This window comes from Lepidochelys kempii, chromosome 6 (genome assembly GCF_965140285.1).
Source record: "Lepidochelys kempii isolate rLepKem1 chromosome 6, rLepKem1.hap1, whole genome shotgun sequence".
Classification (NCBI taxonomy): domain Eukaryota; kingdom Metazoa; phylum Chordata; order Testudines; family Cheloniidae; genus Lepidochelys; species Lepidochelys kempii.
The window spans coordinates 45,374,933-45,397,156 of NC_136385.1; the positions used below are offsets into that span (position 1 = coordinate 45,374,933).

General features: G+C 40.9%; 1 protein-coding gene across 2 annotated transcripts in view; it reads left to right on the top strand.

Annotated features, from left to right (window-relative positions):
* The first annotated feature begins 9,138 nt into the window (after positions 1 to 9,138).
* LGR4 (leucine rich repeat containing G protein-coupled receptor 4) overlaps positions 9,139 to 22,224 on the top strand; it is a 125,568-nt gene continuing 112,482 nt past the window's right edge. For both annotated transcript variants that reach the window (XM_073347792.2, XM_073347793.2), the window contains exon 1: positions 9,139 to 9,924. In XM_073347792.2, coding sequence (XP_073203893.1) covers positions 9,740 to 9,924 — 185 coding nt within the window. In that variant the 5' untranslated portion in view covers positions 9,139 to 9,739. The remainder of the gene's footprint in view (positions 9,925 to 22,224) is intronic.

Consider the following 22,224-nt stretch of genomic DNA (forward strand, 5'->3'; position numbering starts at 1 on the left):
GCTATTTAGGGATCTGAGCCAAAAATTGGGGATTGGTCCTGTTTGATCAGTGGTTGGACTAGATGACCTCCTGGGGTCCCTTCTAACCCTGATATTCTATAGAAACTATTTGCCACATACATGAAGGAAATAATTTTCCATCAAAGTGGTATATGCAACAGGGGTATTACCCCATAAATACAAGCGATCTGAAGAACTACAGTCCAGTCATTTTATTGTCAGTATTACTAGAGAGCTCCACTGTCACAAAAGCATCAGTGACTAGACAGTGGGGATTTCTGGACTTGTGATCAGAGAAATGCCTGAGAAATTAATCAGTTCTAAAAATCTGGAGTAGAAAAAAGGGACGGATTTCAATCTTGCTCTAGTGTAAATTTGAGCAACTCCACTGGAATCTAAGGATAGCTTTTGGGGGTCACTGACCAGAATCTGACTCAGGGAATCTATTTCTGAAAAATACAAGCCTTTGCACACAATTTAAGTGATAAAAAGCAACTGATACTATAGAAATAATGCTGGAAAATGGAGGCGGTAGGAGTTGGAACTGTTCACAAGTATACTATATATGTATAGCGGAGTAACATTTAACTGCGATCAGGAGAGTGAAGAGATTAAGTTTATTACAAGGTGACAGTTGGTACTGATTGACAATTTTCTCACAAGCTGTTCTTCTGCCTGAAAAAGCTGATTAGTCAAAATCAAAAAGGTTAGGATGGAATATGTCTATTTCAAAGAAATTTCATTTTGAAAAAAAAACTGAAATGAGATATTTTAATAAGGTTGAAGCATTCCATTTGACCCTTATCAGAATGAAATATTTGTTTCAATTTATTGTGTGGAAATGATCCACACAAAAAACTGCAATATGTCATTCTGATAAAGTTGAAACAAAATGTTTTGAAATGTTGGAATTTCATGCAGACCAGACCCTGAGTTTCAAACTGTTGTAGTTAATCTTGCCCAGGCCCTTCAGTTCTTTCCTGTAGAAGGTCTTCTGAAACTTTGAATAATAATGAATGCATTACTAGAGTTTGTGTCTCCTTTTAGACTGGCATTAATCATTTTTGTGAAACCTATACACCCTGAAAAAACCCTAAGATACCTGAATATAAACAGTAAAGAATTCAGAAACAATAGTCTGAAGACTAAAAATTGTGGTCGTTGCAAGGATGAAAAAGAAAAGTTCACTGTGAGGAAAATAACTGAGACCTGATAAGGATTTATGCCTAGCATGGCTAATATTTTATCTGAATCTAGGGAAGCCAGCTGAAGTGAAGACTTAATGGTTCCATCACAAACTCTTTGCAGGAATGAAGAGCAAGCTATTCCTCAGAAGAATTTGGCATCTAATATAGGGCCAGTAGCAATATACAGAATAAAGTGGAAAGAGGAATTAATGGGAAGATGGAGTAGAAGCTAAAACCTGGACAGTAAAATATAGATGCATACATGATTGATATTGTAAGGAGATAAAGTTGATTAAGTGGGTGAGGATGAAAGCAAACAGGATTATTGCAGTGGATACTGCTAAATGCATTTCTCATTCACATCCTACAAAAATGCTTCTGTCTTTTTTCTTTTTAAAATACATTGTCGGATACTTTCCCCAGTTTTGTCCAGTACTGAAGTCATATTTCCCCTTTTCTTCTGCTGCATACTGTCTTCAAGTTATTGTTCTTCTCACTGATTTTTTTTGAAAGGGTCAGTGTCCTTGCTGATCTCTGACATCCTTTCCCTTATCATATCAAAAAGGTTTAAAAATATGCCTTGACATTCCTCTCGCGCTCTCTCTCTCTGAATTCTCCTTGTCTTAGACAGTTTTTCATTCTTCTAACAGTGCTCTCTCTATATATGGAGTTTTTTCAATTTAGCCATTTTATGCAAGACTACAAATGTGTCTTAATTTTGGCTTTGAATCAGAGTTTAGATCTTCACACACCTTTGTGGCAGGGCAGGAGTAAGCCCCTTTAAGGCCCTGCCAAAATGCTGGCTGCAGCCTGCCCTCTGGCCAGGAGGCCAGGGCTAGAGACACAGGTATTCAGCAGGGAGCCCAGCTGCAAGCCCTAATGAGGCCTGGCTCCGAGGAACATGCTGAGCTAAGTACTGACAGCTGGGCTGAGGCACAAGAGGGCTATAAAAGTCCTGGGCAAACCTCAAGAGGGAGGCTAGCCTGAGAGGAGACAAGAGGGTGGTACTGCTGTCTCCTTACCAAAGAAGGATGCCTTAAAAGCCAGGAGACCCTGGGGAGGGTCTGTGGGGCACTAGCTGTTGGGGGATCTGGAAACTGCATGAACACTGTAAAGAAAGACACTTGGGTGATCCAGCAAAAGAAGGCATGGAAAATTCTTTATTATACCAGCCTAAACACAGGGCGCAGGCTCAAGAGGGAGGAAGCCTGCAATGACCTTGTGACAACCTTACAAAGTTTTGAACTAGTGTCAAGCTTCTCTCTCTCATGGGCTATTCATTTTTCTTTACACGATTTCCAGATCTAGTTCAGTTGTTTGTAAGTTGTAGCTTTTTTTCTGGGTGTTCAGGTTGGTGTATGTTTTTGTTATCCTCTGGTCGCTTCCCATACTCACGTTCGAGAATATGGTTGTGTGATTGGAAAGAGCTATGCTAAAAGTGTCTATAATGTATACTTGCTTGACCATATTTCGGAGGGAATTTTTTTTTTTAAACTACAACTTCATCCCTTTCCCCCGCACTGAGGTTTAAAATGGTCTCCATTCAACTTAATGGTACAGTTGTATCTCATCTTGAAAATGGAAATAAAGTGACTCAAATGGCCCTTCAGATTCTATACAGCAACTTTTGGACAAATTGCATTTCCTATTGTTGTTAGACCTCTATATAATCTAATTTAAAGCCCTGCTTAAAAAAAAAATCAATCATTTTTAATGGCTCTCTAAGAAGAGTGGTCCAGTGTGAATTGGATTGGGAAGGAGATTATGGAACTTCATCTGTTAGATTACAAATCTAGGCTAGAATAGAGCCAGCAGAGACTAAAAGCCCAATCCTCGGTGCAAGTTTTAAGTTCCATTTGGGCTGCTCTAGTGCTGAAAAGGGGACTAAAATTGACTTACAGTCATCGTAGCCAGCTCTCCACCACCCAATCCCCTTGCTCCATTCTCTGGGGTGTGAGTATGGGCCAGGCTATTCCGCAATTCCCCAGCCAGCTGAAAAATCTGAGATCAAAACAGTCCCCCATCAGCCTTAGGATAAAGGTGAACAATAGATGGCCTACAAATTCAATCACTTCTCCCACCTCCCTCCATACTGTGCTGAACAGGAGAAACTCCAGAAAGTTGTTCCTATATGATGTCTGTTTGTTGGTGAAATTGCTGTGTGTAATTGGCAATGGTTTTAGAGACAGGTGTTCACAACTCAAAACCATCATCTCTGTATAGAGGCTTTTTGGAGCTATCTAACACCTTTCATGAAGCTACAAAATTGAAGAACATTAAGAATTTGCATTATTCTGACAGCAGCTATGAAATCTATAGGTTTCAGAGTAACAGCCGTGTTAGTCTGTATTCGCAAAAAGAAAAGGAGTACTTGTGGCACCTTAGAGACTAACCGATTTATTTGAGCATGAGCTTTCGTGAGCTGTAGCTCACGAAAGCTCATGCTCAAATAAATCGGTTAGTCTCTAAGGTGCCACAAGTACTCCTTTTCTTTTTATTAAATCTATGCATCTTTCATTACACCAACCAGCAAAATCAATAGATGATGCAAAAGAAATCTGGAGCATTATATTGTTGGTGTGATGTAGGTACAACACATATTCCATAATGTTTCATTTTCTTTGACAAACAGTGAGAAAGAAACCTGCCATGCAGAGCAATTTTTGTGTAGTGTAGGCCTTACAGTATCCTGTCCTGCCTTTATGAGACAATTCTACTTTTGAGGAATGTTATGCTTATTATCTAAGTGTAGATTGCTTTATATTTTTACTCCTTTGCTTCATGTCTTTAATTTGTCTGTCATTTGACTACAGAAGCCCACCAAATACAAATTAAATAGCTTTTTTTTAAGCTGAATTTTAGTTAAGTCCAGGAAGTGGGTTTGCGGTAGGGGAAGCAAAAAAAATCCCATATCAAGATTTTTGTCATTTTTTCCTTAATTTTCCATGGCTTCAAAACTCTCACTAATGCCTTCTCAGAGACCTCCTGGCAAATGCTTCACAGGTAGGATGACCATATGTCCTGATTTTATAGGGACAGTCCCAATTTTTGGGTCTTATGTGGCTCCTATTACCTCCCACTCCTTGTCCCAATTTTTCACACTTGCTGTCTGGTCACCCTTTTCACAGGCACATTCTTTACATATTGGACTCTAAAATCCTAGAGATCTCATTTGCACAGAGGCAGGTTTATTCAGCTTTCTGATAGTTTCAGGAAAGTGATTGGGGTTCTCCGCGAGGATCTGTAACCTGTTCAGTGGGTCATCCCAAGTAATGCCAACCTCTTATTATTTCCCTCACCTGACTTATCAACTCATTGTCTCTGTCCCTCTTTCCTCCTTGTCTGTAGGCCCGTTGTTTGCTGCTTCATGATTTACTTCCAAAAATGCACCTCAGAATTCTTAGTCTGTTACAGCAAGACTTTGGTCTCAACCATTTTTGCAGCAGCTTTTCAAAGCCTATGGGTACAATTTTCAGCTACTTAACCAGGCAACTGCTAAACTGAATCTATACACTTTAATTGTTGAAAAAAAACCTTACCTTACTTACCCTTTAGCTCCACAAACCACCATTACAACCAACACAAAAGTTTCTGCTACTTACTTTGAGGGGAAAAGAAAAATAGTTGGTAGCTTAAAAACAACAAGGAGAGGTGGGAGCCTGAGTGGGTTGTTGATATGGGTGCAAGGGAAGAATGGGCACTGGATCTAGAACAATGCTATTGGAGGGGGGAGTGTTGATGAAATATGGTAGGAGGGAACTCATGCTATGTTGCTGAGATGAGTAGTAAGAATTTAGGGAATAGCATCAGAACCATTGTCAGGGTAGTCAGATTAGGAAATTACTGAGTTGGGTGGAAGGGACAAGATGAGCTGAGGTAGATTGCTGAGCTGAGGAGGAAAGGGGAGAGATGGCCCTGGAATAATGTTGGAAGAAGGAACTAAAATTGGTAAGATGGAGAGGAAAGAAGATGAAGAAAGTGGCAGAAGGAAGGAATGTGAAAGTGTAGAAAAGGAGAAATTAAAGTAGTTTCTAAAATAAAGAGTCAAAAGTTGGGTTCCTTTATTTTGCTTTTGCTAGAAATAGTTTGTTGACATTTTTCAGATGAATAATTCTCTAGGTATTGCAAATGAAAGATTCACTGCAGTACAAAGAATATATTACAATACTGTTGAACTTCAGAACACCATGCAGATGTTAAGGGCCTTATTCTCTTATGCATGGAGAGTAAAGTGGGACTACTTGCAGAGTAAGCAACTGGTCAACATGACAGGTTTCAGAGTAACAGCCGTGTTAGTCTGTATTCGCAAAAAGAAAAGGAGTGCTTGTGGCACCTTAGAGACTAACCAATTTATTTGAGCATGAGCTTTCGTGAGCTACAGCTCACTTCATCGGATGCGTACCGTGGAAACTGCAGCAGACTTTATATACACACAGAGTTTTCTCTGTGTGTATATAAAAGTCTGCTGCAGTTTCCACGGTACGCATCCGATGAAGTGAGCTGTAGCTCACGAAAGCTCATGCTCAAATAAATTGGTTAGTCTCTAAGGTGCCACAAGTACTCCTTTTCTTTTTGCTCAACATGAGTAGAGCTCATTGAAAAGTGGTAGAGTTTTCACACACAAAACTCAAAAATTGTGAAATATTTTTGTTCCACAGGTTTCACAAAGGAATGATTTTTCATTTATGTGATTCTTTTAAAAGTGTTTAGAATTTATTCTCCCCCTCCCCATGCACACTTTTTCCCTTTTCCCATTTTGCCACTGCGGGGGGAGGGGGAAATCTGACAACCCATAAACAAAAAAAAGCAGAAAATGTTTTCAGAATTTTGTCATAAAAATGGACAATTTAAAATGTTTCATGAACATTTTCTTTTAAAAAAAGGACATTTTGGGGCCAAAAAAATTGTTTTTGACCCTTTCTAAATGGATAAGAGTGACAGGATGGGAGATAAATGTTATTCTCATTTTACAGACAGGAAACAATCCTCAAGGGCTCAGAGTCTCGGGTGAGCTGAGCTTTCTGGTTGGTGCACCCCACAACAGCAAGAGAGGTGGTGTCAGGGAGCTAGTTACAACTGGGTGACTCAGCACTGCCTAGAGCCCTGGCAAAGGTTAGAGCATTCCTGTTGGATACACTCCCTCCCATCTCCTGCACCAAAGCTGAGGTGGCACAGGGCCTAGCTATGCTGGCTCGGTTCCACCTCAGAGCTCCTCACGCAGCACCAAATTCAGCTACTTTCCAGTCCCTTTGCATTCTTCTGGTAGCACAAATGGACCAGAATGCAAATGAGAATCTGGCCCCCAGAGGTTAAGTGACTTGGCCATGCTCACACAGTGAGGCAGTAGTAGAACTGACGGTCTCCTACACAGCGAGTTAGTATGTGGCAAAGCATGGTGTGAATCTACGATGCACTGGCTTGCTGTGCACAAATGTCCCTAGGGTCACTGCTACAGTTCAATGAGAGTCCCAGAGTGTGGCTTACTTAGTGTACTGATGTTTCAAAGTCTCCTTGTTTTTTTTTCCATTTGTTTTAATCTCACCAAATATCTATTAATAATCTTCCCCCAAAAAGTCATTGCAGGGTTTAACCAAACCTCTGCCTCATACATGGTATAAGCAAGTTCTATCTTTCAATCTCCCTCTTGGGATTATGGGGCATTGGAAAAAGGTGAGTATCGTCTAGCTAGTATTTAGAGAACAGAACTGAAATGCAGGATTCCAGGGTTTGGCCAGAGCCAAACCCATTGAAGTCAATGGGAATCTTCAGTGGGCTTTGGATCAGGCCCTAAGGCTTTGATCAAGCAGTGAGATATGTGGAAGCAGACCACTGCACTCACAAATAGCCCCAATATAATCAATGGAGTTTTGTGCAGAGACAGCGGTTCACCTGTGTGTATCTTATTGGGCCTAAGAACTGGGGGCTACGTGACCATGGCAAGTCACTTAACTTTTGTGCCTCAGTTTCCTGGTTTGTAAGATGGATATAATGATATTTATCTACCGTAGAGAAGTCTTGTGAGGCAATGGACTCTGTGGGCAGATGGCTGTGTCTGCACAGAAGCCCAGTGATTTCAATGGGGCTCCACAAGGTTGTAGGGTCCACTTGCCCAGTGTCCATTACAGGATCAGGGCATTAGTGAGTGAAATACTTTGAGATTTTTGGATGAAAAGAGTAAAGTAGCATTACAGTGCTGTCACAATCTTTATTATTGTTTTAAATAATATAGTGAATATATATTGTGGTGTACAATAGGTGAATTGAGTTAAACGAGTAACAGATCCCCACTCAGCCTGAAGGCAAAAAGACAGTATGTAAAAAGTTAGTACAATGCAGAACACACACAGAGTGACATATGGCTATTACAGAAAGAATAAATGGGGTTTTAGAAGTTTTTGAAGGAAGTAAGAAATGAACAATACAGGACCCCAGCCAGTGCAAACTTGGCCAACATTTGTAGGTTTTATAAAAACAAGCTACCATGCTTTTTTTATGCCAAAGGACACATTTATTATTTTAAAATTCTTTACAATGTTTGTAACCCAGTCCTTGCAGTCTGGAAACTAGAAAGTGAAACTGACTAGAAATTGGCTATAAGCAAAAGTGAACAGGGTTTATTTATTTCCATGCTGCAAATAGAAAGTAAGAAAACAAACTGCATAAAAATAATGATTTATTTGTATTTGTTCAGGATGCCTAAGCAGAGTCAGGACTCTTTTGGACGAGGTGCTGTATATTGGAGGTAATCCCTGCCCCTCAGAATTTATGATCTAAGGCGCCAATCCTGCACATTGTTCAATGCAGGCTCAAGTCCCTGCATGTGGAGCTCATTGCAGAATGTGGCTTAATTCCGGGCCAGGGAAACCAACCAACCAAGGGAACAGAGAATGGAAGACAAGCGATAGACAGGTTTCAGAGTAACAGCCGTGTTAGTCTGTATTCGCAAAAAGAAAAGGAATACTTGTGGCACCTTAGAGACTAACCAATTTATTTGAGCATGAGCTTTCGTGAGCATCCGATGAAGTGAGCTGTAGCTCACGAAAGCTCATGCTCAAATAAATTGGTTAGTCTCTAAGGTGCCACAAGTACTCCTTTTCTTTAAGTGATAGACACATGATTACACAGACTAGTAATGTGTTCAATTATATTACACATCCCAATGACACCAGTACCTTAACATTTAAAAGGACACCATAAACTTAAAATACAGTCAATTAAAAAAGAAGAGTTCAAAGTAATTTTGGGTATTAAACCTGCCCCTGAAACTCCCTGCCAATTTTTCTGTGGTTTTATGATGACATTTCCATATTAAAGCAAATATTTTATCCTGTTGCCCTATGAAAGACCCACACAAATAATAAAATGAGTACTTATACAGGGGAAAATTAATGGGGATTGCTCATGGAAGTAAAGTCAGGCCTGGATCATACACAGGCGGGCTTACTGAGGTAAGTCAGTGTTTGGAGGAATGGGCTTCAGGTAGTACAGGACTCATACATGGTTTTTAAACAAAAATTGAAAAAATCAGATTTAAAAACAGTTTTTGGTTTTAATAGTTAAAGTGCCTTGTCATGCAGGAAATGGAAACCGATGTTTAAAATATTAATTTTAATGTTTCCCTTTACCATAATTAAGATGACTCGAGTTTCTATGAATTCACTTCTGTTTCAGCGCACTCCTCGCAGCTTGCATTTTCCAGTCACCCCCCCACCTTCACCTCTGCTGCCTTGTGTGCAACCTTGAATCACCAATTCAGCCAGCTCAGGGATTCCACTTGAACCACCACCTTGTCACTCATCTGTCGGGGTAACGCCCACCAAGTGCTCCACTTACCAAAGAGGCCAGGGCGCCCTTCGCCCGTTGGCTGCTGCTAGGCTCCTCTTTGCATATTAATCAGCCACAGATTTCTTCTGCACCAATGCGGGCGCCGGCTTCACTCTCCGCAACCCGCACCTAGTCGATTTGCATAGAGCAACCGCCGGAGCCCCGACACTGTGCAACCCTAGAAGGGAAAAGGAGGCTGCGGAGCTGGACTGGTGTGTCTGGCTCCTGGCAAGCAGGGGAGTGGAGCAGGAGAGGCGGGCAGGAGCTAGAATGGCTGCACGGTTCACTTCCTAGGCATTGCAACACGGCACGGCACGGCAGCAACAGCAACAGGGAGAGCGCCACGGCGGAGGCAAAGCCCAGCGCACGTTACCTGCTAGCTTGAGATGAGCCCCGCAGAGGGAAGGGAGCTGCTGCCGCCTTTCAATGGGGCGGGAGGGAGGAGGGAGAGACGCTGAAGTGCTGGCTCCGTGTGCACGGTGTTGAGGGGAAGCCAGAGGGGGAGAGAGGGCGAGACACGCCGCTTGCGCTGGGCACAGAAGTGGGGAGGGAGCTGCGGGAACAAGGACTCAGCTCAGCTCCGCGCGGGGCCAGGGCAGCCGGGGAGGCGCCTTGCCGCGGGCGCGGGGAGGACTCGTTCTGCAAAGGGCCCGAGCCGAAGCGTCCAGCCCGGGCAGTCTCGCCGCTCCCTGGAGCGAGACTCCCGCACGCACCGGAGGGGGCTCGCAATGCGGTGCCTGGCTCTGCTCGGCTTCTTCGCCTGGGGCTTCGGGAGCTCGGCTGGGCCCAGCGGCGGAGCTTCCCCTCCTCCTTGCCCGGCTTCCTGCAGCTGCGATGGGGACGGAGGAGTCGATTGCTCCGGCAGGGGGCTGATCGCCCTGCCCGAGGGACTCAGCGCCTTCACTCACGCCCTGTAAGTCCGGGGGACAAGCAGGGGCTTCGCCGCGGTGCGGCGGGGGGGGGGGAAGAAGCTGGAGACTGGTTGGGGAGCTAGAAGGGGTCCCTCTTTGCCTCTAGACTTTCCCAAACAGGTTTCCCGGGTGGGTGCGTTGGCAGCATGGCCTGGGCAGATGCCTGCCCTACCTGTTAGTGTGGCAGGGTACGGAGACCGTCTGGGCACTTGGGGTTGGGCTAGGTTAATGCCAAGGGCTTTCAAAAACAAACAAACAAACTCGTGAATTTTTTTTTTAAAAGATTTTTTTTTTTTAGAGCCCAGCCCGCCCTTCTGCCAGGCTTTTTGGTGATCTTAATTCCCCTGGCCTTGCATCCCATTTGACAAGTAGGTGGGAGAAGGGTGGGCTGTACCTTATTACTACCTTATTCCGCCCGATGGAGGAAGAGGAGAGGAGAGATTGTCTCTGTTGTAATAGAGCCCCTTCCCCCGAGAAATAGACCCCTCGTTGTGTCCGTGTTTCCTTGTCCCCATCCTACAGGCTTTTAGTATCTTGAGGCCGGGTATCCGCAGATCTGGGTAAAAGTTGGACCTAGACACCTTTTTAGTGTGTGTCAAACAAACAGAACCCGAGACCGTGCTGGTTGGTGCATGCCCATTCCCAGTCAACAAGCAAAGACTATCAACTGAGCAAGGCAGAATCAATGAGACAATATTCTTGTGCTGCCAAATTTGGGCATGGTGGGTGAGGAAACACCTGGATTCAAGAATAATCAGTAAAAAAACAAAAACAAAAAACAAGAACAAACAAACAAAAAAACCCATTGATCCAGGCACTGTTACTAAGCAAATACTTTGATTTTGCTGGCTCTAAGGTCTCAGTACAGCAAACTCTGACCCTTCTGTCTGTCAAACCAGCCTTATGAAGTGGAGACCATATTATCTAAGAACAATAAAAAATGAGCAGTGCTATGTACATTTAATTTTTTTTTACTTGGGAACTCTCTATCTTCAGTGTTTCTAAAGTGTGTTTATCAACTTGGTATCTAACCACCTGGGGCGTTCCCTTTGAATGTTTGGGTTGTAAGCATTTGGGGTTACAGAAGGATTTCCTAAAAAATTGTTGAAGAAATCCATAAGTCTGTTTGTATCAATCAAGAGCAGGAGATGACTTTCCCCAGTTGGCATTTCCGAAGCAGGTTCATTTACTTACTTTGCCTCTGCAAGGTCCAAAGCTGAAAAAGGAAACAACAAGAGATGTATAGACTTCAGGCAGTGAAGTGCAGATTAGGTATCTAGAATGGCAGGAGACCGACTACCTGCAGAATATGCCAAGTGAGAAGGCTGGAGGTGAGGGAGAAAAACAATCAATTCTTACATTTGAAAATGGAATTATGTAGCAGTATCGTATTGCTCAAAGGAGCAGAGAAGTTCAAGGGTTAATGTTAATTGTTGTTCAGGTATGCAAGGCCAAGGAGGATTAGATGGTTTGCATACAAATGAGGAAAAAGAATAGGATAATAGGTAAATGTTAAACATGAGGTAAATATAGCAGGTAACTACATTACCTGCCTTAATTCAGAATTCCACCTTAACATATGGAAAGAGGTCAAGTATTTGTATCCTTTGCAACATCCTCATATTAATTCAGAGTGTATTTAACTAGCTAGCAAGTGAATTAGATGTGCTGCTCCCAGCAAAAGTTTTAAGCTCTTTTTTCTGGAAGGTAAGTTAGGTAGTCCATCCATAAACAACACTAACCATTCCTCTGCCAAAATACCATTTCAAGTCTGTAGTGGAGGTAGATGTTGTTAATTAAGCACAGTAAATGTTAATTTGTTCAAACTATTGCGTCTATAAGGTGGAACGAGAAAACTTTTATCTCTGATACAGCTTTATTTACTTGGTTTTAATAGTCTCGTGAATTTGGCTAATCAGTTTCCTTTCATATTAAACCTTAGGTTGTCTCTTTGATCGTTTCTTTAAAGTCCTGCATGAAAGTTGGCACTTTAGGCAAGATTTGCTAGTTGGCATCTGTGTTAAATATTCAGTAATTTTATTATAAACTTTTAATTGTACATTTCCCTTGTGTAGTGAGATGACTGAAGAGGGATTAGGAGCTTTCACTATGGTAGACTTTTGCTAATCCACAAACCTGTTAAGTTTCACAGTAAAACATACCAGGCTTATCCCACTTCTCAGCAAAGATTTAATAGCAGAGGGCTGTAGTGAGATTTTGTATTACTAAAGCTTCACTACTGTTGCAAAATGTATTACAGTGCACATTATAGGAAATTATGATGCATACTCATAAATCAATACTGAACTATACTTTGATGAAATTGTCTTTATTTTTTTGTGTGTTCATTTACTTTCTTATTCATGAAATTCATGACTATGTAAAGAGTCTCCTGGTTCTTAGCATGAATTATCAGGGTTTACCAGTACTTGTTCATCAGTTTCTACCTTAGCAAAAGATGTCCCATTTCTCTCATGTACCAGGTATGCAGGTATTTTTATCATTTGGGTTGCGTAGAGCAGATTATTGAGCCTGAAATCTTATGAGTCTTTTACTTGTTAGCAGGAAGTTGCATATTTCAGTGAATAAATATTATTTAGCAATTACTTTGTATTGTACAGTAAGACCGCAAAGTAGTACCATGTAATAGTGGGAGCTGGCTTTTTCCTTGCGTTTCTCTTGCAAAGGCAGTGTTTCTCATGATTAAGAGCAGGGGACTGGAAGACAGGAGGACCAGGATCTCACTCTGCCACTGTTACTGTGCAGGCGTGGGGTATGTCTACATGGCCTCAGACTATGGCAGTGTGAATAGCATTGTGCAGCAAAGTACTGTGCTGTAACTCCCCTAATTGCTGCAGGCCAAACTAAAAGGTTCCTACTTTGCGTTAACATTAGTGTAGTACTGTTTGAAGGAGGTCTACATGAATGTGAAGTGTGAACATGTTAGTTCGCACTCGCAGTATCCACTTGGGGGAGTTATAGCGCAGCACTTTGATGCGCAGTGCTATTCACGCCCCAGTAGTGCGAACTGCAGGGCTATGTAGACATGCCCTAAGACTTGCTAATAAGCTCCCTGTGCCCTAGTTTCTCCGTATGTAAAATGGGATCTTGCCAAACTTTGTAAAGTGCTTTAAGATTCTTGGGAGAAAGGTGCTCTGGGGTTACGATTATTAGGCTATCATCCCTGTATATCTGTGAGACTGCCTTTATTGTCCAGAAGTGGTTATAAGCCATTAAAACTAGAACCCACTATAGATATAGTTGCCAAACTCTTTCAGTTGTAACTCCCTGGTTTCATATGCTGATAAGATTCCGGAAATTCACCTCTGGGGCTGACTTATTCCGTACTTGGTTTCTGTTTGAAGGTGGGATGTGATACATACTGCAATATGTGTTGGTGTTTGGGCAGTCTACGTCTGAGCAAAATCCTTTTAGCTCTGTTGTTCTGCAAGAGTTAAAAATGCTCCCCACACGCATGCCAGTTATTGTCCTTGCTTTTGATTTTTTCAAACACAGAACTCAACAATGGCTGCTTTTTGAAACTTTGCATTTAAATAGTCTCCGTTTTGGAGCGTAGCTATTCCCAAGTTTTGGATATGGGGGGAAAGGCAGAATAATAGTTTTATAAGACATAGAAAATTCAGCACACTTGGTAAGCATCATCTTAGCCTGATATTCTATGAGTTCTAAACTTTCGTTTAGAAACAAAATTAAGTTTGCATTTTTGTTTTGTCCAAGAAACTGTCATTGTGGTGTGCTGCTGCCTTATTAACCCAAGCTTGCAGAAAATGGTCTCTCTAGACAAACAATGGCCATATCCTTCACCTGCCCTGTACCCTGCAAGAACGTAAAGTCTTCCCTTTCTTGATGTTGGAGAGGCAAGGTGGGAGGGGTGTTCCAATATCTTTTATTGGACCAACTTCTGTAGGTCTCTCTCCTCACCTATTCTGGGACCAACATTGTTAGACCTACACTGCATTTCTTGATAACTTTTAACTGTGTAATCTTAATACTACATTCTATCTGTATAAAAATATACTGATGTATTCCCTGATCTTCCATATCAGGTTAGCTTGAATAGAATCACAAGTGGATGTCCATTTGTATTCCTGTCTCTTTCTATTTCTGCTTGTACTGATACCTTACAATGGTCAATTGAGTAACCTAGACTGGATACTCCTCTTGGTATGTTTTGTTCACAGTTCATCCATTATTTTACTATACTTAATTTTACATCTGACAAATACTAATTTTACATCTGACAAAATCAGTGAATACCACACAGTGGTAGCGGTTGGGGATGAAGGAAGGAAGGACTGGGGTTTCAATAACAAGATCATCTAGTTACTTAGGCCTTGTCTACACTGCCGCTTTACAGCGCTGCAGCTTTCTCGCTCGGGGAGTGAAAAAACACCCTCCTGCGCACTGCAAGTTTCAGCACTGTAAAGTGGCAGTGTAGACAGTGCACCAGCCCTGGGAGCTACTCCCCTCATCGGGGTGGTGGTGGTTGGTTTTTGTTTTTGTTTTGTTTTGTTTTTTTTTAACAGCGCTGAGAGAGCTCTCTCCCAGCCCTGCGCCGTGATCACACAACCACGTTAAAGCACTGCCACGGCAGTGCTTTAACATTGCTAGCGAAGACGTACTCTCAGTTATGGTATGAGCAGAGCAGGATGTTTCCATTAAACATATAATGATAGGGGTTTTTTTTTTTTTAAAGAGGATAACTCATGGCTTTTGGGTGACATGGAAGTTTATTATTATTCTTGTTCTTGTTGTTGATGATGCATTTGAATGAGGAAGGCTGGTATTTTGATGAACAGGGATTTTTTTCTTTTGGATGATATTCCATGAACAAGGCAGCCTGGGGGGGAAAAATACAGAGAAGGGAGTGGAGTAGAAGTATATGAACAGAGGGGATTAGTGTAGATGAGGTACGGGTGAATCCAGTGGGTATCAGGAGGAACAAGAGAGGAGAGAGACTGTTGATACAGTTACTGTAGGGAGCCATTTTTTGGGTAAAATTTATTTGGGTCCCGAAGTCAGAATTATACAATCGGCTACATGTTTTTTTCCTGATCATAGGCTTTGTGGCTTTGCTTTGTTGCAAAATAACTGTTATCTAGCAAGTTGATTATGCCAAAGCAGAAATGTTAAGATGAAAGCTGAGGAGGAGGATCTAGATGACCTTGTAAACTGGAGTAATAGTAATAGGATGCAATTTAATAGTGAGAAGTGCAAGGTCATGCATTTAGGGATTAATAACAAGAATTTTAGTTATAGGGTGGGGACGCATCAATTAGAAGTAAGGGAGGAGGAGAATGACCTTGGAGTATTGGTTGACCACAGGATGACTATGAGCCGCCAATGTGATATGGCAGTGAAAAAAGCTAATGCGGTCTTGGGATGCATCAGGCGAGGTATTTCCAGTAGAGATAAGGAGGTGTTAGTACCGTTATACAAGGCACTGGTGAGACCTCACCTGGAATACTGTGTGCAGTTCTGGTCTGTCATGTTTAAGAAGGATGAATTCAAACTGGAACAGGTACAGAGAAGGGCTACTAGGATGATCCGAGGAATGGAAAAGCTGTCTTATGAAAGGAGACTCAAGGAGCTTGGCTTATTTAGCCTAACCAAAAGAAGGTTGAGGGGAGATATGATTGCTCTCTATATCTATATCAGAGGGATAGATACCAGAGAGGGGGAGGAATTATTTAAGTTCAGTACCAATGTGGACACAAGAACAAATGGATATAAACTGGCCACCAGGAAGTTTAGACTTGAAATTAGACGAAGGTTTCTAACCATCAGAGGAGTGAAGTTTTGGAATAGCCTTCCAAGGGAAGCAGAGGGGGCAAAAGACCTATCTGGCTTCAAGATTAAACTCGATAAGTTTATGGAGGAGATGGTATGATGGAATAACATGATTTTGGCAATTAATTGATCTTTAATTATTCATGGTAAATAGGCCCGATGGAATGTTAGATGGAGTGGGATAGGAGTTACTACAGAGAATTCATTCCTGGGTATCTGGCTGGTGAATCTTGCTCAGGGTTCAGCTGATAGCCATATTTGGGGTTGGGAAGGAATTTTCCTCTAGGGCAAATTGGAAGAGGCCCTGTGGGTTTTTCGTCCTTCCTCTATAGCATGGGGCACGGGTCACTTGCTGGATCATTCTCTGCACCTTGACGTCTTTAAAGCATGATTTGAGTACTTCAGTAGTTCAGACATAGGTGAGAGGTTTATTGCAGGAGTGGATGGGTGAGATTCTGTGGCCTGCATTGTGCAGGACGTCAGACTAGAGGATCATAATGGTCCCTTCTAACCTTAATATCTATGAATCTATCTATGAGGTTTTGTTTTTTTTTAAATTGATGCAGTGTGTTCTTGTTCTTTGACATGATCTTACTCAGTGGTGTAGTGGTAACCAAAGAAGTGGATGAACTAACTTAAACTTAACTCCATATTCCCCAAATTAGAAATGGATAAACTGAGTTTACCCTGCACTACACTACTGATCTTTTGCATGTTGTCAATGACCTGGCAATATGTTATGTAAAAGAAAATATTCTCTCTGTGGTCAAAGCAAGTTATGCTGAGGGCATCTTTTATATTTCTGCTGGTATTCCTTAACCCCAAATACTATACTTTCAAGTCTAATCCTGGTGCAAGTCTAGGGTGAAGACACATTGACTGAGATTTTTGATTAGTGATTAGTGGTCTTTGGGAACTTGGATATGTGGATTCCCCACTTCGGACACTTTAAATAGGTCTGATATGTTCACAGGGTGGGTGTTTGATACCTCCTGAAAATCAGGCTCTTTTGCGGTGACTCAGTTGGGCTTCTGAAATCACTAGTTATTTTTTTAAAAAATCCTAGCCCATTTAAATAATAAAATATAGTATTTAATTAGTATCTTAAAAATGAAAAGTATATTACCTATCCATAAATATAATCCTTATTCTTGCCAATGATCGTTAGGATACATAGCATTATGTTTCAAGATTTGCCGAAAAATTTTGAAAGCTTAAAATTGCAAGTAATCCACTCCCTTTACTTCCCAAGAACTTCTTTCAAACAAAATTATTTCCTGACAGTGTTTGCAATTTTGGGGGGATTGGTTACTTTGCTTTAATTTTACTGTTTTTCAAATTTTTGTGTGTATGTTTTCAAGACCATAGGCATTCTAGTGTCCACATGATTCGGCACAATCTTGATGTAATCAATAGGCAGATCGTGGGCCAAATCCAGAACTCCAAACACCTTTGAATGGACTGTGAAATCTTTTTATTTACTTATTATTATCATTATTGTTGTTGCAATGTGAAAAATGTTTCTCTGGAGTCTGAACCTTGGGCATATCTTGACCAAGAAATTTGGACCTTGACAAAAAATAAATGACTAGCCCATTTCACGTGTTTGTTTGCATTGGTTTTTATTCTCTACTCTCCTCCCTGCATGGCGAAAACACACAATTGCTGCCTAATTTTGTTTTAAATGCACTCTATTCTTACTGTGCATATTTAGTTAGTCTTCCCTTTCTCCCAAATCCATCACTTCACAAAAGAAAAAAAAGTCTTTTTTTTTTCCTAGTAGACTTTCAAAAAGGAAATGTTAATTTTGCTATTTGCCAAAATCAGGTTAAATGACTTTTTAAAACAATCCGTTTCAATGCTGTATTTTCTACAGTTGTTCTGCAGCTTCACAAAATCAAAATTTTTTTTTAAATGAGCAAGGTCTAGCTATTTGATAATTGGTGTCTCTGCATTTGTAATGTTATTGTACCCATCTCGAAGAAGGTGTTGCACCTGAATCTGGTCCAACTGGGCTTTTTTGGCTAAGTTACTATAATCCTGCTGAATATATATAATCACTTGACTGGTCCTGCTGCATCCAACAAAACTTGTGTGTTTTTATAATTGAATGTCTTTTTTTTTTTTTTTTCCCCTCTCCCCTCCCATCTGGAATTTTTATGTAGCATTTTGCTTAAACCAATGGTAGGTAGCATGTACAAGGCATTGCCTTGTAACTGATCCATAACATTACTGTTGCATTAGAATGGTGAGGAGCCAGCTTAGGTGCAATGAACATTGTCTAACAGAGGGAATATGTTGAAAAGCAAGGATGGCCAGGCATGATCTTCAGTTTGGAAAATGTAGCATAATAATAATTTTCCTGAGATAGAAAAGCCTTATCTCATTATAGGTTTGAAGGCTTTGCACTTTAATTTTTCACTTGCCTGTGCCACATACTGTGATAAGTGATAAAGTCCACTTTTATTCATATAGTAAAGACTCATTTTTTTCTTTAAAAGGGGCATGTCTGGAAGCTTCCTTTCCTTTCCTTTCCTTTCCTTTCCTTTCCTTTCCTTTTCTTTTCTTTTCTTTTCTTTTCTTTTCTTTTAAGGCTTTTTTAAAGAAAAAGACAGACCACACACATATAACAAATAATTTTGACAACAATAAAAACACTGTTTTGCTTTAAAAAGAAATATTTTCATCTCCCCACCTTCAGCATTCTATACATATATTTTAGTGTATATATCTAGCATTGTTTTAATGGATGAGAACCAAGAGGGAAACTGAAATGAAACTGACTAATCTATTTTTCATTATTCATTAACAAAAATTAAAAACAGCATAAACAGCGAAGTGTTAAAAGGACTGTAAAAATAAAACGAAACAAAACCCTGTCAGAATACTTCTTGATCTGCTACCACAGAGCTCTGCACCCAAGCAGAGTATAAGACTCTTCATGGGTCTGGGCTAATAACACTGGAGTGGATATATCAGCCCAGATCCTGCAACTGGATCCAGGTGAGCTGATCCTTGTAGCTGTGGAGAGTGACACTGAATTCAGTGAGGGGTCTCTCAAGCTGATCTGGTTGCAAGATTGGGGCATTTAAAGTATATAATTTTTCGTGTGTCATCTTTCTTCTATAAGAAATATGAAGTCCTAGGTATTACAGGAGAAGGTAGAGATTTTTTTATGGTTCTTAGGTGTTAAGGAAAAAAGTGTAAAATGTGAAATTGACAATAAAACTCTTGTGTGCCTCTCCTTCTCCCCAAAAATCAATGCCCTACCACAGTGTCTAATTTGTCAGGCACTTGACACTTATTTTTGCACCTTGAGTTCATTATTGTCAGCCATATGTCATTTCTTGTTTGATGCTGACTAGCAGAGGCTCAGAACCGTGACTTCAGGGAGCATGGAAATCAGTTTGCTGTGTGAAAAATTTCAGGACGTTAATTTAAAACAAGTGTGTACTGGTAAATCATTCCCTTTAACCCTTGATAGGCTTTTACTAGTAAATATGTGTTTAACATGAAAAATACTGGAGTATGCAATTCAGGCATTCAAAAAAACATTCATGAGACACTTCCCCTGTTTTTTTATGAACACAGAGAAAGTTACTGGCCTAGATTCCAGAAGGGCAAAGCATTCTTACCTCCTTGTAAGGTGAAGGAGAGCTACTGTGTTCTTGGTCCCTTGGGAAATCAGACTGAGCGTTTCTAGCCTTCATCAGTGAAGATTGCCTTCTTACTGGGAATCAAATGTAAGCTGGTGCAGTATTTGTATTGTGGAGGGCCTACAGACAGCTCCAGTGCCCCTGCTGCTGCTCATAGTTTTCCAAAGCCTCAACAGAGTGAAATTAGCAAGACTGAGCAGCTTTCACCTTGCCCTCAGAACTCTGTAGGCAGCGGTGAAACTGTCAAAAATCATGTCAATTCTATGCTGCTGCCACCTGGAAAAAGCTCGGATATTGGATTTGTTCATAGACAAGATAAAGAACCTGAAAGAGAATGTAGGAGGGCTAGAATAGCAGAAACACTTTCTCCTTCATTACCCTCGCTGTGGGGGAGGTGTAGCGAGAGGGAGGCTAGAGTATCCAGACAGTCTTTCTACACCCAGGAGGCTGGGCTGACAGAAGGAGGAGACAGAAAACTCCTTCTCTCTCCTGGAAGTTAGAGAAGAGATGAGCTCCAAACTTAAGACACCTATTAGCAGAAGGCTGGTATAAGAGAGAGACCCCAATTTGAGTTTAATGGGCAGCACTTTTCTAGAAATCCCAGCCACCTTCCCAGCATCTGGGCTGGGCACTTCATCTGCATCTGGACACTGTCCCTGAACCTTGCGGGTGAAGCCTACCTACCCTCATCTTTCATATCTGCCTCTTGGCATTCTTGGTCCTCTCTCCCTCCCCCCTCCAACAAAAAGCAACAACCCTGCTGCTATTTACTAATGAGAAGTTCTCAATCTGTGATCTGTAGAAGGGTATCTGGTCCCATGAAGTTGGCTCTTCATTATTTCCAGCTGCTAAATTGCATTACAAGTCAGCTAAAAATGGATTAAATGCTTTCCTAATCTCTCTCCTACTGGTATGTAAGCAATTGCTTTAGCTGCCACTGGATTTTATGTCACCGTGAATGAGAGAGGAAGGTTGTCCATACAATTTTGAATAGGAGGGAAGGTTGTCCCTGTCACGATCTAGTGTTGTCCTCACTCTGGAAATGTTTGAGAATGCATGTTACAGGACTTGATCCGGTTCCCATTGAAGTAAATGGCTAAACTCCTGTTGCTGGTGCGATATCAAGCCTGTGTAGAATGTCCTGTAGTTAACTGCATACGTTAGTGCCTGGTGAGACTAATGCTGGGATGGCTGGTGTGCTTGGCAAAAGTAGTGACCTGATTTTTCAGAGGTGCTGAGCTACTGTTACTCCTGTTGACTTTCATGTCAGACACCTCCAAACTTATAATGATTTTACATTTGTATTGCTAATGCTTATTATTACAACTGAAAGATTGGAAAATAAAATGTTTCTGTATCTGTTTGTTTACTGTATGCATGTGACAGTAATTTGTGGGTGTGTAGTCCATCAATATTCCCTATTGTATATAAGGGTCTTTTGTGCAGACTAATGACAACATTATATACTGGGGCATAGCAATATTATAACATATGCTTAAAAAAAACAAAAAGGAGTTGTTTCTGAACAGCTTATGGTGTCGGCATATTTTCTGCAATTGGCTGGAGTATGACATCTGTGAAAGAACTTGCTTTTACTTAAAAAAAAAAAAATCACTTGATATTGTTTTTGTCAATCTCATGCCTCTGGTATTTTGTATTTGTCTACTTGGAATTATAGATAAGTCATATGTTTTCTTAGGTGTCATTGTCCTATACCTGCACACTGATATGGTGTCCTGGGGCTTAGTAAAACCACAAAAAGTCAGTTGAGCTTTAAAAATGAAACCAACCCATTAAAGGAGTGTTTTGTTCAATGCATTTTGGCTGTTGAGAAAACATTAGTTGAAACATAAACTGACATATTTGAAATATTGTGGACTCCATGTAATGACAGAGATAAAGTGAAACTGCTTTTTTTTTTTTTTTTTGGGGACTTCTACTTGAGGAGACTTATGTTAATGAGGACATCTGAAAAGTAAGGTATATTATACTGAGAGCTTGGAGCAGTGTATTATGCACAGTTAAAAATATGAACTTGTCGTTTCATTGCACTTAACTGATCGAATGCAGTTTTTGATACAACTAGATAGAAGTATTTTACTATAACATGGCATAACAATTGTGGAAGCTTGACGCTTTAATATGTAGCGAGATGAATTTTGTAATTCAGATCTTGTCTGTATTTTAATGGTGAGGGTGAAATGCTGTTGAAGTGCTGCACTGGAGTAGTCTTTCAGCCTTTGCCCTGTCCTAAATTACTGTGTACTGTTAATCATCTGCTGTGTACACCCATCTCTGGAGTCGTATCTGTAAAGAGCTTTGGGATCCTTCAACATGGCATTCTGTCAATATAAATGTGGTATGGATTTACAAACAGTAAGACCGTCTATGTGGGATCATCATCAGGTTACATCAGTCTGTCAACTTGTGCCTCACCCTCTCCCTTCCAGACTCCAAGAAGGTCCTCAACGCCTCAAAAATCCCCCACTTAAGTCTCTGACTTGCAGCAACTCCTTCCTCTTATAAAATAGGAGCCAGTCAGTCCCACATTCTGAACTCTCCTGAGGAGAAAAATAGGTGTGATGTATTTTTTTGTTTTGAAGCTCTCCAAAGTTGGAGAAATGACTGAGGAAGAACTAAGTTTCAGGAAGTGTTTGATAAGGACAGAAATCAGTGGTTATAACTACATTAATAATGACGTCTGTAGGATCTACTAGTTCTAAGCAGTCTCCAGTCATTTGTTGGTTTTGAGAATTTAGCTGTAAGATTTCTGCGTCGTGAAGGTTAATTTCCATTTTGAAACCACTATTTTGCATCATCTGATGTGCAGTTTAA